The sequence below is a fragment of the Anarhichas minor genome, unplaced genomic scaffold (genome assembly GCF_050575085.1).
Source record: "Anarhichas minor isolate MPS153535 unplaced genomic scaffold, ASM5057508v1 ptg000018l, whole genome shotgun sequence".
In the NCBI taxonomy this organism is placed as follows: Eukaryota; Metazoa; Chordata; class Actinopteri; order Perciformes; family Anarhichadidae; genus Anarhichas; species Anarhichas minor.
The window spans coordinates 8,733,633-8,746,211 of record NW_027466464.1 but is presented as its reverse complement, the minus strand read 5'-3'; the positions used below and the strand labels follow the sequence as shown (position 1 = coordinate 8,746,211).

At 45.1% G+C, this 12,579-nt stretch overlaps 2 protein-coding genes across 2 annotated transcripts; one reads left to right on the top strand and one right to left on the bottom strand.

Annotated features, from left to right (window-relative positions):
- Nucleotides 1-2,053: 2,053 nt before the first annotated feature.
- LOC142953022 (receptor activity-modifying protein 1-like) lies at nucleotides 2,054-7,026 on the top strand. Its single transcript, XM_076095088.1, has 3 exons — nucleotides 2,054-3,080; nucleotides 4,496-4,634; nucleotides 6,771-7,026. The coding sequence occupies exons 1-3, from the start codon at nucleotides 3,032-3,034 to the stop codon at nucleotides 7,024-7,026; spliced, it is 444 nt and encodes a 147-aa protein (XP_075951203.1). The 5' UTR covers nucleotides 2,054-3,031.
- A 2,797-nt stretch (nucleotides 7,027-9,823) lies between these two features.
- On the bottom strand, nucleotides 9,824-12,126 carry LOC142953105 (uncharacterized). Its single transcript, XM_076095173.1, has 6 exons — nucleotides 12,019-12,126; nucleotides 11,661-11,824; nucleotides 11,254-11,470; nucleotides 10,831-10,934; nucleotides 10,421-10,558; nucleotides 9,824-9,914 (listed from the first exon to the last, which is right to left on the bottom strand). Exons 1-6 carry the CDS (start codon nucleotides 12,124-12,126, stop codon nucleotides 9,824-9,826), a joined length of 822 nt encoding a protein of 273 aa, XP_075951288.1.
- Nucleotides 12,127-12,579: the final 453 nt, after the last annotated feature.

The following is a 12,579-nucleotide window of genomic DNA, read 5'->3' as shown; positions in this document are numbered from 1 at the left end:
TAAAGATAGATCCAGGGCACACACACGAAAATGTGTGAATTTTTTTTTTTTTTTTAATCTGATGAGCGAAATAAAAGGTTAAACCACACGGAGAGGAGCTTGGAGAGATTTTTACGCAGAGCCCGACACGGGCTGCTGAGTCCCACAGCTTAGGCGATATACTGCAGGTGTGACTCTCGGTGCGACGACTCAAAACAGCATCAGCGCGCTCGGATATGAAGTTGTGTTAAGTTTGTGACAGCGTGATGTAGAGCTAACAACACGGGGTGTTTCAAAACATGTCCATTCATTATCATTCGGCACACAAGTACAGCAGATTCGCCGGTTGCGCGTGAAGGAGTTCGGACCCTCACTGAACCCCCCCCACCTCGCTTTTCAAGTCTGACCTGACAGGGAGAACCCAGGTGCAGAGAGACGCGCATCCAAGCAACTCACCTGACTGTGCCGCACTCGATCGGATCACCAGCAAAGTGACGAGGAGGCAAGCGAGGAACTTCATCTTGGAAAAGGGTCTGCTTGTCTTGTTAACTCCCGTAACTCACATGTCCAATCAAGATATCCCCATTCTTTTTTTCTTGCGCACAGAAATAAACAACCACAACGAAAAGGAAGGAAAAAAAACCCCAAAAAACCAAACAAACACGTCGGAGTCTTCTTTGGCTTCCTGGACCGCTGAGACGGTGTCCGTGCGCACCCGCAACCAGCGCCGTGGAGAGCTTTTTACGCACCGCGTTATTTGTTGTGTTTGTTTATCAGTTCCCAGGCCAGTGTTTAGGTCGGTTTCCGCCGCGGATACTCAGAGCCATTCACTCCTCACGCTGCCATAGCGCCGGTGGCTGGGGGGGGGGGAGTAGGGGGGTGGGAGGGGGGGTGGAGGGTGAGTGGAGTAAGTGTACAGGGCTCGGGGGTGGGTGGGGGGGGTCTGAACACGCCTCCTTGCTGTGATTGACACCTCCTTCAGCCTATTAAATAGGCTATCCGAAAAGATTAGGAGCGTTTTGTCTTCTGTCTTTTTTTTTTTTTGGAAGTCCGCCCACCTCACTTATCGCCTCTTCTGATTGGCTTACTCGGCGTCATCGCTGCTGTCAACACACCTGTCAGGAGCATATACTCTCTTTTGGTTTCCGAAACAACCCAGGAATTCTTCTTTTATTGTCACGCAATGATCATAATTTAAAGTCATATTTCATTAGTTGCTTTAGAGCCTATTGGTTAACATGGCAGAGATATATCCTGTCTTTAAAGATAAAAAGGATACTATCACAAATTACATTGACTTTTTTTTGTTACAGACTATTTTACAACTATCGAACTACATAATTGGTGCTGGTATATTGAATGGAGACTTGCAGAAAGTTCCCTGCGGTGCCAGCAGGGCCATCCTCTGCAAATATCCACCTCCAGCAGATCTATAAATTGTGGATGATGCCGGTGTAAAGGGGCTGGCTCCGGCACTAAACCATTTTCAGGGCCGCTCGTCTTACAAGCCAGCGTGGCCCATTCCGCCCCCGTGGCTTCGTTTGTGGACTGATGTCAAAGTGTGAAACCATCCGGAAGAGAAAAAAAAATGAGCGAGGACGAAAATATATTGATTTGTGATGCATGTAAAGCAGAAAATCGGGCATGAACTGGCTCTATTACCAAGTGGCTCCACAACTTTAGGCAGCAAGGACCGTAAGGATCCCTCATAAATCCCCACAGCGCCTAAATAGAGGCTCCATTCAGCGTCCTCTGCTGCTCTCTAGGGGAATTTAGAGAGAATTACTCGGTTTCAAGCCCCTGCACCTTGCATGAATCTGTTTTTTTTTTGAAATACAATTACATTTGGTTGTATTTTTCACAAACATTGTGCTCACAGCACTGGGGATTCAACCCAAAGGCCAAATGATCACCTCAAAACCTAGTTATCATCATGCTGTGTCCAATAATCAACAATCGCTTGCTGAGACACTTTATATTTGAATAGATTCTTTCTCTAACTCATGTATTATCCTCTTTAGTATCAACACAGAATGACCAGAGCAGGGTTTGTCTTCGCACCAAATCTGTTAGTTAAACTGAAAAGTGTCGCAATCCCAAATCACACTGATGCATGGACAGTAAAGCATTTATTGGAGCTCTGGGACCAGTCTCACACCAGCACAGACAGCCACACTGGGTGGCAGCACAACGCAGAGCAGCCTGGAGAATACTAATGAACGTCACTCTGTTCCTGTACAAAAGAAAAGAAAATCTGCAGATAAAACATTCAATTAATGACATTTCTGAGCTGCAGGAGATGCGAGCAGATATGAATGTGACACGGAAATGTGAGCTCTGTCTAATGGGTCCCTGTGTGAGTCCAGAGAGACATTTGATTGGAGGGCTGCAGTCCATTACAAATGATCAATAAGTGATGGGGGGTGACTTGACTAATTAAAAACCCATGATGAGTCTAATGATGTGTTATCTCACAGCAGGCCTCTGCACTGATGATGGTGCAAATTAGAGCAAGTGGCATTCAATTCATAGGTTATGAGTTGTGGTAATTGTGTGTTTAAAGGCCTCTCCTGTAGAATACCATGTTCAGTTCTAAATAAATAAGAGATATTATTGGTATGAATCTAAATGAACTCATACTTCAAGTTCATTTCATTTTAGCTTTGTTTATATTTGTGTAACATGAGTGTGCATCAGAGGCTGTATGACTCCCGGGTTCGTCATGACTGGCACTAATTTGGGTGTCTGACTTTGTTGCGTCCCCTGTGAGCGGCTCCACGCAGGATCAGATGACAGGCAGAGCTTCTAGGATTAGGGCTGCGCTCCGAGGGGGAGGGAGGTAGCCTGCCCACTGCGCCAGGTCAATGGGACCTTTTTCTTTTTTTTTTTACGCGCAGTTGGCGCCTTCTCGTTGCGCTGCGGTTCATTTATCTGTAACGTTGTTGTGCGTGGGTCAGTGGCTTTGGTACATGGAGGAAGAAGGGAAAAGCTACCGTTGACCCCCAGGGGAGTGAGCGGAGTGCGCAAAACAAACGTCCTGGAGGTATTCGGCATGGCTCTGGAGAGCCTCCTGAAAGTGGGGCTTGTGTTGTTGGTGGCAGGTGAGTGTTTGTGGGAAGAAGTTTCTAAGTGGCTTCAACACAAAATAGTTTGATCCACTTGATTTTGGTGTATTTTAGTTGTTTGGAATGGTGTGTGTGAGCATTGCATTTGGTGGAGTGGAAGCTATTTTACAAGTACAAGTACATCATTGTACTTAATTACACTTCTTGAGTGGATGTACTTGAGTGACATTGATTCTGTTTGAGTGGCGTATACACAGTAAGTCATCAGATGCATCCCTCAGCTCTGCACAGGTTTTACAGCAGCAATGCGGCAGTTCAACAGAGACGGCTTCCATTGATAACATGTGGAGAAACATATCAATATCTTTCCTGGGTAGCATTACTCTAGATGACATGTCTGATCGAGAAAAACATGAAGACTCGGCAGCTGGCTAAACATGCAAGATGGATGGATCCTCATTCATGAGCATCATTTGTTTTTTTAAATCCATAAATATTGAGTCCTGGGGCGGCGGGCAGAATTCATGATTCCTGTTAGACTGATGTGTGTTTCCTCTGGGTTATACCCAAAATATGGGGAAAAAAACACTTGAGGGCAGGAAGTCGATGGAGTGAAATCTTCCAGCGATGCAGCATCTGTCATGGTTTGGCCGTGATTAGCAGCCAAGTTAGCAGGCACCTTTCAAACGCCTGGATGTCCGATTTCTCCAACAAAAAGACAGACAGGCGAAACACAACATCCTTTTAGCGGAAGGGCATTTCATTTTCTTTACAAAATGTTTAGGTTTTTTTGCGTGTGTTTGGTGCCTCTTCTCCGGCGGGGTATCCATCATTTTTCACATTCTCCTTTTCGGTATAGCATCTCTTTCAAAAATCCCACTGTCAACACATTCGGTCTTCCTTTGAGTCTTTTCAGAGCCAGCTGGGACAGAGCAAACACAATGGGCCCACTGTCGGCCCTTATCAGGCCGCGCGCAGACCGAGATCCGCCATGTTTTCTTTCCCGATCGTGACAAGAAACCTGTTCGTTCCACGCGGGTCTTTTTTTTTTCTTCCCGCCAGCTTAAGCTCCCACTCCCACTGTACTGCTCGGGGCGGCGTCACACTCAGCTCCGAGGCCTGCGTGACGAGCAGCGGTCTGCCTCCACGCTGTGAAGCCTGTTAGCACGCATCTCTGAAGTAAACAAACAGGATTGGGACTCCGAGTGAAAGTAAAGGCCTACTGTAGGGAAGAAATGGTCCAACAGAGATAACCGATGCCAGAACACGACATTGTTTGTTACACCAACATATTCCTAATTATCAAGAAGTGAACACAACAAGAGAACCTCTGCAGTGCTTTAAAGTCCTTCCTGAGCTGCAATCACCCACATCCATTCTCATATTCACGCCTCGATTAATACGTTTATTTTGATTCTTTCTTTTGCCTCTCTTCCTCTTCTGCGCTCTAGCTCAGGTCCTTCCGTCAGTGTCCGGCTGCAACGGGGGTTTCTACGAGAGGATGATCGGCGATCTCTGCTCCGCCAAGTTCAAATTCGACATGGGAGGGCTGGACCGAGGCCTGTGGTGCAGCTGGCCGGACACCATGGAGTGAGTCCGCCCGCCGAGTCGTGCAGAAAGAGAGTTGGATTTGGTGTAAAGAGGCCTCATTCTTTGAGGTAGCTCTCAAAGAATGAGAATCTTCTTTCAGTAAACACTTGTAAATGTAGTATATTATACTATTAATATGCAAGCCTGTAGTCTTTCTTATGGTAACAAGGCCATCTTCTGAGCTTAATGGTGTAAATGCAGCACATATCATCACATATGTAAGCTGTTCTCCCTAGAGGACTTGTTTGCCTTGACTTAAGCCGGCCTCGATATGTTGCTGTGACTTTAGCTCATCGTCTGATCCGGATGAACGACATCCTCGACCTGCTTTCGTGGTTGTTTGCCTTGACGGCCAACAACTCCAGCCTGTGTCTCCACTCACCATCACATCGCTTGGTCGCGCCCTCTTTACTGTATCTGCTGCACATTAACTCTCTCTCTCTCTCTCTCTCTCTCTCTCTCTCTCTCTCTCTCTCTCTCTCTCTCTCTCTCTCTATATATATATATATATATATATATATATATATATATATATATATATATATATATATATATATATATATATATATATATATATATATATATATATATATATATATATAGTGTGTGTTTTCAGTGTTTTTCAGTCAGGGGATGAGTCAGACAGGAGGGTGAAAGGAGCTGGGAGGCCCACAGGAGAAGCTGCTGTCAAAACTGTGATTTCCCTCCTGGCTCACTGTCCTCTCCTGGTCCAGCACATAATTAGTGGCGGTGTTCTTTGTGTGTGTGTGTGTGTGTGTGTGTGTGCAGTTGTAACACAACATAAAAGATGTGTACAGGCACATAGGGGGTTTGCAGTTGCGTCACAAAACTCCTGGCAGTTTGACGCCGTCGCCGATGTCCTTTGGAGAGCTGGCTGTGCAGCAGATTAATAAAACATATACGACAAAAGGAAATTAGGAATATACAAATTATATAAATTATTTGTATATGCTGATAAAGGCATATACAAATGCCTTTATCAGGGTCAAAAACTTTTTGCAAAAATAATTCTGTTTTTAGTAAGAGCCAGATGGCGTCATTCACACACCGCACATCCCAGAGCTATAAAAAACACTCCAGTCTCTCCTGACTTGTGTTTTTATTTTTAGACCAAAACAATTTCACTGAGTGGCAGCTCAGCACACATTTTCTTCGTCCAGTTCTCAGACACATAGGGCTCCACAGGGTTTGGAAAAAGCTGCGCTGTGGCTCCGCTGCGTTCTGGCTGATAGATGCAACTGTCATTTTTGGGTGGTGGGCGTATTTTGAAGTGTCCTCGTGTTGTTTGCCCTGTTATTTAAAAAATAATAATAAAGCGAAACGACACTCTGAACAATAAATTGCAGCCATCTGAAAAAAAAAACCAGGATGAACGTTAGAGTTGTGTGGACTTTTCCTTTTAAGGGACTTTGCTTTTTCTGCCCACTTGCCCACTCGGCCTCCGGCTGTGCAGTTAAAGTCAGCGGCCAGCCGGAATGGTGCAATGCTCCACTGAGGGTGCTATATCCCGTTGGTATGCATCTCCATTTCCCCTGCTCTCTACCTAGCAGCTATATTTAGCGGTGTTGAGGCCGACTGGTAATTCTAGACACTCATTTCGCCTCGTCTTTCCTACCAACAGGAGTCCCTCCTCTGGTTCCACTCTGAAAGAACGTTTCAAGGACAAACCCAGAGACTAATTATACCTGTGCAGTGTATTTCTAAAGTTCTGTAACTCATGGGAGCTATAGGAGGGACCACCTTAAGATCATCGTGGAAATACGGCTACTAACCTTCCTGACACAAGCTGCACATTCCAATACTCGTACCACCATACTATGTAGTGTGCCAGGAAAAGCTTTAGTATGCCACATGCAACGTGCCAAAAATGCCAGGATGTCCTCCTGCATCTGGTCGCATTTTGCCGTATACAAGCCTGCGTGCTTTTCTGCAGACGCACAATACTCTGCGTAGCGGATATGTGAACAAGAGGGTCAAAGTTCAAGGTGCAATATGATGAAAGAGGATGCATACTACAAAGTAGACTACTAAAAGTAAAAAAAAAAGTATTCAATCTGGATTGTTGTGATGGCATTTGAGAGTTGGGTCACGTTTTTTCCTCGTGTTGCTCTGCAGGATCTACGAGGGGCTAACAAACTGCACCTACCAGGTGGCCTTGAGGGTGGACTGCTTCTGGCCGAATCAGATAGTCGACCGCTTCTTCATGCAGATTCACCGGATCTACTTCCACGACTGCGCCCTGACCGGCCGGCTCCTCCACGACCCGCCGACCAGCATCCTCGCCCCCTTCATCGGCGTGCCGGTGCTGGTCACCCTGCTCATGACTGCCCTCGTGGTGTGGAGGAGTAAACGCACGGAGGGGGTTTTATAGGGACTCGGCCCCTTAAGGCTTGTGAATACACGTGGACTCCTGAGGGGCAATGATGGAGCATGTGGTAAAAGATGTCTTTACTCATTTTAGTATGAATATCTAATGAAAAACAGCAGACTTTAACACCATATTATGTTATAAATGCTGTTTGGTTAGATATAGAGAGTGTCCGAGTTTGGGAAAAGTAATAAAGGTGTTTGGGATTCAGGGGAATTGGAGGCCACGCATGTTAATTACCATCTGCTGTCTTGGCCCTAAACAATCTGTGAGCACGTTAATAACTGAAGAGAGGATGACACTCAGGGAGACACCAACGACTTGAATGATTGTTATACATTTGATTAGAGAAGAAAGGAACAGAAAACGGAGGAAATTCGACTAAAGCAGAAAAAGGACAAGGAGGTTTTGCACAAAGACATCAAACATGATGACTTATTCATATTCAACGCATCTACAGTGCAAGCATTGGCTGTCTCCTTTTGATGCAAGTGGATTTCTCTCACCCCGGTGATGAAATAGGGAGTTCCTTTAAGAAAAGTGTAATTTTAGGACCGTAAAACCTGTCCATCACGTGTGTGACAGGGCTCCATCTAGTGTTCACTCTGGAAGGCTCTGACTTTACACATGTTAAGATCCGTAGGCCTGGAGTTGATTTAAATGTTTGTTCATAACGTAATTGTGTCGAAATATCTTTATATAAAAATAAACTAAACATGACTCCCGACAAGAAGAAACAGGTCAACTCTGTCCAGAGACAGAGAGCAGCACACTGTGTGTAGTAATTAAATACTATGCCGTGATAATTAAATACAATGTCATACTTTCTTATCCATGTAAAAGTTATGGCTCAGCACTTCCCGCTCATATATTCTGCTTGCTGGGCTCTTCTGTCCTGTCGGTGGGGAATTAATGGTGGCTGTACTATCAACGCAGTTAAAGCCTTCAACAGTTAAGCTTAGTCGAGCAATGTTTGGCTTCTCTGATTAATGCTCAAGACTGTGACAGGATTCAAAGAAGAATTAAAGCCGGTTCCGAGCGTGAACAATGAATTTAGGTGGAGATTAAGAGATCAAGCTTCAGTGGCAGGCAGGTGGAGGTGAAAGCTCAGAGCCAGAAGTTAAAGATTAGACTTATTGATGAGATGGAGGTTAGTATCTCACTTGTTCCTCGTGTCACTAGAAAGACGTTCAGCCTCAGCTGGATCCTTTTGTAGCAGGTTCTGGTAGCTGGAAAAGGTCTCCACCATGCCGATGTATCCGTTCAGTGGCAAGATCCTCTTTACCCTCAGACACTCATTCCTGGACACAACGGAGGGAAAGATTGGGGAAAACTAGGCTGAATAGTGGTTCAGAAACACTCTCCTCTCCCTTGACTATAAACTGAGATGCCCCCGAGCAAGACATTTGACCGCCAACTGCTCAAGTTCAAGCTGCTCTGTGCCAGTTAACTCCCAGCTGTCAGAGTGTGTATATGAACCAGATGTAAGATAAGTAAACTGGAACACTCACCACTCTTTGTCTAAAAAAGCACACAAAGTGCTGCCACTATGAGTAGCCCTCGGAAAATGAAATGTTTCTTCCGAATACCGCCAAGAGAAATGCGGTGATTTTCCAAAATCTCGATTTTTGAACATGCACTTGGTTTCAAACAGCAGCAGATGGCAGTAAATGCACATATATGATGCTCTGTGCGGAGCAGGAGAGAGCTGCCCAGTGTCTCAATGCTTGGATGTCACATGTTAGTTGTAATTCGTTAACCCTCAGTGCAGTAAAATGTGATAAATGCTCTAATTGGTATGAATATGGAATGTATCCGTACAATCGTTTTAGTGGATAATGTCACCAATACGAGGGTGTCAAACACTTGGCAGGGCAAGGTAACAAAGTGTTTGAGATTCAGGGGATTTGGAGGCCGTGCATGTTAATTAGCATCTGTTCTCACGGCCCTAAACAATCTGTGAGCACATAAATATAAGTAGAGAGGAGGACACTCAGGGAGACACCGACGGCTTGAATAGATCATTCGGAAGAGCGGTGAAGGAAGAGAGGAAAGGAGTGCAGTAAATGTACTTTTATTGTGTAACGGAGACAAATCACTTTATACTGAAGGAGAACCAGCTGCATCTGTGCTCTATAAAACAGGACGAGGCAGTCAAACGTCAGTAGAGTCAACAAGCTCATCAGGAAGGCTGGCTCCGTCCTGATGGTGGAGATATGGTCTTTGGTGGTGGTGTCAGAGAGGAGGAGGAGGGAGCTGCGGAGCATCATGGGAAGTGACTCTCACCCTCTCCACGATGTGCTGGTCACACACACTCTCTTTTTCTCTCTGGATTACTCTCCCTCCGTAGACTACAACCACAACAACTCTCTGATTTATGGGACATTTCGTGCAATATCACGATCCTAATCATGAACATTCTGGATGAACCGTATACTTCAGATTTGTATATACAGAGCTATGACACCATGTCGTTCATATCTGGGATCATTGCTGAAACCTTAAATTAGACACTTATCCATCATTGTGCGACAGGGCTCCATCTAGTGTTCACTCTGGAAGGTACTGTCTTTATATATGTCAATATTCATAAGCCTAGTGTTGATTGAACAGCAGGTTCACTATATTATCTTATTTAAAAATTAAATATCTTCATAGAAAAACGAACAAAGGACGAGCATCCGATTTTTATTTTTCGAGCGATTAACAGAATTGAGTCACTTTTGATGACACTTTGGGAAACCTACAGCTGTGGTTTCCAACCCGGGGGTCTGGATCTGCGTGTCCAGGATTCAGCCGGTCAGAGTGGTTTGCGGGCCAGCCAATAGAAATACTTCACAACCACCGTGACTTCTGTGTCAGGAGAGGACACCTTCATGGCAGACATCAACCTGTTGGAGGACAAGAAGGGACAGAGAGCTTTAATAGGATCATTTAAGTGAAACCTTAAATGACTCCCGACAAGAAGAAACAGGTCAACTCTGTCCAGAGACAGAGAGCAGCACACTGTGTGTAGTAATTAAATACTATGCCGTGATAATTAAATACAATGTCATACTTTCTTATCCATGTGAAAGTTATGGCTCAGCACTTCCCGCTCATATATTCTGCTTGCTGGGCTCTTCTGTCCTGTCGGTGGGGAATTAATGGTGGCTGTACTATCAACGCAGTTAAAGCCTTCAACAGTTAAGCTTAGTCGAGCAATGTTTGGCTTCTCTGATTAATGCTCAAGACTGTGACAGGATTCAAAAAAGAATTAAAGGCGTTTTGGAGCGTGAACAATGAATTTAAGTGGAGATTAAGAGATCAAGCTTCAGTGGCAGGCAGGTGGAGGTGAAAGCTCAGAGCCAGAAGTTAAAGATTAGACTTATTGATGAGATGGAGGTTAGTATCTCACTTGTTCCTTGTGTCATTAGAAAGACGTTCAGCCTCAGCAGGATCCTTTTGTAGCAATTTCTGGTAGCTGGAAAAGGTCTCCACCATGCCGATGTATCCTCTCAGTGGCAAGATCCTCTTTACCCTCAGACACTCATTCCTGGACACAACGGAGGGAAAGATTGGGGAAAACTAGGCTGAATAGTGATTCAGAAACATCTCCTCTCCCTTGACTATAAACTGAGATGCCCCCGATAAACACATTTGACTGCCAACTGCTCAAGTTTAAGCTGCTCTGTGCCAGTTAACTCCCAGACGCTACCGCCTGTATATGTCTGACTTAATATGACCGTGTTCAGAGCATTTACGCTCCTTGTTTTGCAGGGACTACTTTAAGAACGAGATGCAAGATAAGTAAACTGGAACACTCACCACTCTTTGTCTGGGTACGAGCAGGAGTCAAACATGTCTGAGTAGATCTTCGCAGAGCTTTTTCCAATATAGGGATTTCGGTAGGGAAGCAGGGCAGCGTAAAACTGATCGAAAAACAAAAAGAATCATTACCAACTAACCTCGCATAGGCCAATGGAATTTCAAAAATAGTGGGCAGGGTTGTGCCTTGTCAGCAATGTTATTTTAAACCCAGAACATGCTGGAGAAATGATATATCTCGTCTGCCCTGGGAGTACCTCAGGGTCCCCCAGTGAGAATGCCCTGCTTAGCCTGCTGCCCCTGACACCTGACCCCACATGAGCGGGAGAGAATGGCTGGATTTTGACATGTTTACAGTCATCCATACTTTTGAAATTCTAAATAACACGTTCCAAGAATGAAGTTTTTTGATTTGCGATGAACCTCATTACAGATGTCGTTGAGTGTCCCGTTGGAGACGTCCCCATACTCCAGCTCCATCTCCATGGTGTAGCTCAGCAGAGCCAGGCAGCCTCCAGGCCTCAGCACCCGGTCAGCTTCCAGGAGGAACTTCTCACGGTCGAACCAGTGAGCCGCCGTCATGGCCGTCACAAGGTCCACCTCACCACAAGCAGACGGTAGCTTCTCTGCCGGACACTCCCTGGGGCCCGAAGGAAAACACATTACAAAACTCGCAGCTTTTTGTACAGAAGATGTGGGAAATGTATATCACGATATATTGGTAACTTTACTCACATTCTTGATATAGTTGGAAGATACCCTGGAAGATATTTTGAACCACCATTGCAGATAGACAAACAAAAAAAAACCCAACCTTCCCTCCAACTCACCTGTATGATACATTTGGAGGGTTTTTTTTATTGGTCAGAGCCATCTCCAGCTGAGCCGGGCTGACGTCCGTTCCAACAACCTTGGTGAAGTACGGAGCCAAAAGGATCGTCCCTTGGCCTGAACCGCAGCCCACATCCACAGCAAGATTGACCTGGTTCGGTGTCTAAAAGCAATGGAGTCAAACCTTTTATAAACTTTGTTTGCTTCTGAATCTATACATGGTTCTGCAGCTCTTCTATTACAATAACATTCATCTCAGGTATTTCAACATGCAAAATGGCCCTTTTTTTCTGTGCATGAATGAACCATATTTAGAGGCATTCGATGGTGCATAAAACTTGGTCAAACACACTTCACCTTTTTCTCCATGTAGCTCATAATCCTGTTGATCAATTCATCAGGAGCCACTCTGTACTGCAGGTAAGCGGCTGCATGATCTCTACCCTCAAAGGCGCGTACAGCCATGTCTCTGTGCAAGGTGCTCCTGTCTGACAAAGCGGCTGACTAATACTATGACTCTGCACTATGCGCTTGTCCTTCTTCAACCCCCCGAGTTACACATTAACTCCCGGAATTAAAAGTGTCCCGCCCTCGTGAGCTGCAGGCCCATAAAAGCATAGTTCACACTGTATTGCTTGGAATTAATGGTAACGGTAGGATTTAGGTGGATATATATATATTTATATGTGTGTATATATCACCAAAAGAAATCCTGCGATCCAGATTCCTGCACATGCACTTGGTTTCAAGCAGCAGCAGATGGCAGTAAAGGCACACGCATGATGATCTGTGCTGAGGAGGAACACGTGGGAATGCTTGGGGGTCACATGTTAGCTGTAATTCCTCATCATCCTGACCATCGCCCTTATTTAATCTGCAATATCATTGTTTCTTTGGCATACCCATGAATCAGACATG

What these genes read in the sequence shown, in the direction of transcription:
- LOC142953022 (XM_076095088.1), top strand. Translation starts at nt 3,032, where the DNA reads ATGGCTCTGGAGAGCCTCCTGAAAGTGGGGCTTGTGTTGTTGGTGGCA. An exon ending in GCTTGTGTTGTTGGTGGCAG is followed by an intron (nt 3,081 to 4,495) that starts GTGAGTGTTTGT and finishes TCTGCGCTCTAG; the next exon opens with CTCAGGTCCTTCCGTCAGTG. An exon ending in AGCTGGCCGGACACCATGGA is followed by an intron (nt 4,635 to 6,770) that starts GTGAGTCCGCCC and finishes GTTGCTCTGCAG; the next exon opens with GATCTACGAGGGGCTAACAA.
- LOC142953105 (XM_076095173.1), bottom strand. Translation starts at nt 12,126, where the DNA reads ATGGCTGTACGCGCCTTTGAGGGTAGAGATCATGCAGCCGCTTACCTG. An exon ending in TCGTACCCAGACAAAGAGTG is followed by an intron (nt 10,559 to 10,830) that starts GTGAGTGTTCCA and finishes CGTTGTGTCCAG; the next exon opens with GAATGAGTGTCTGAGGGTAA. An exon ending in TCTAATGACACAAGGAACAA is followed by an intron (nt 9,915 to 10,420) that starts GTGAGATACTAA and finishes GTCCTCCAACAG; the next exon opens with GTTGATGTCTGCCATGAAGG.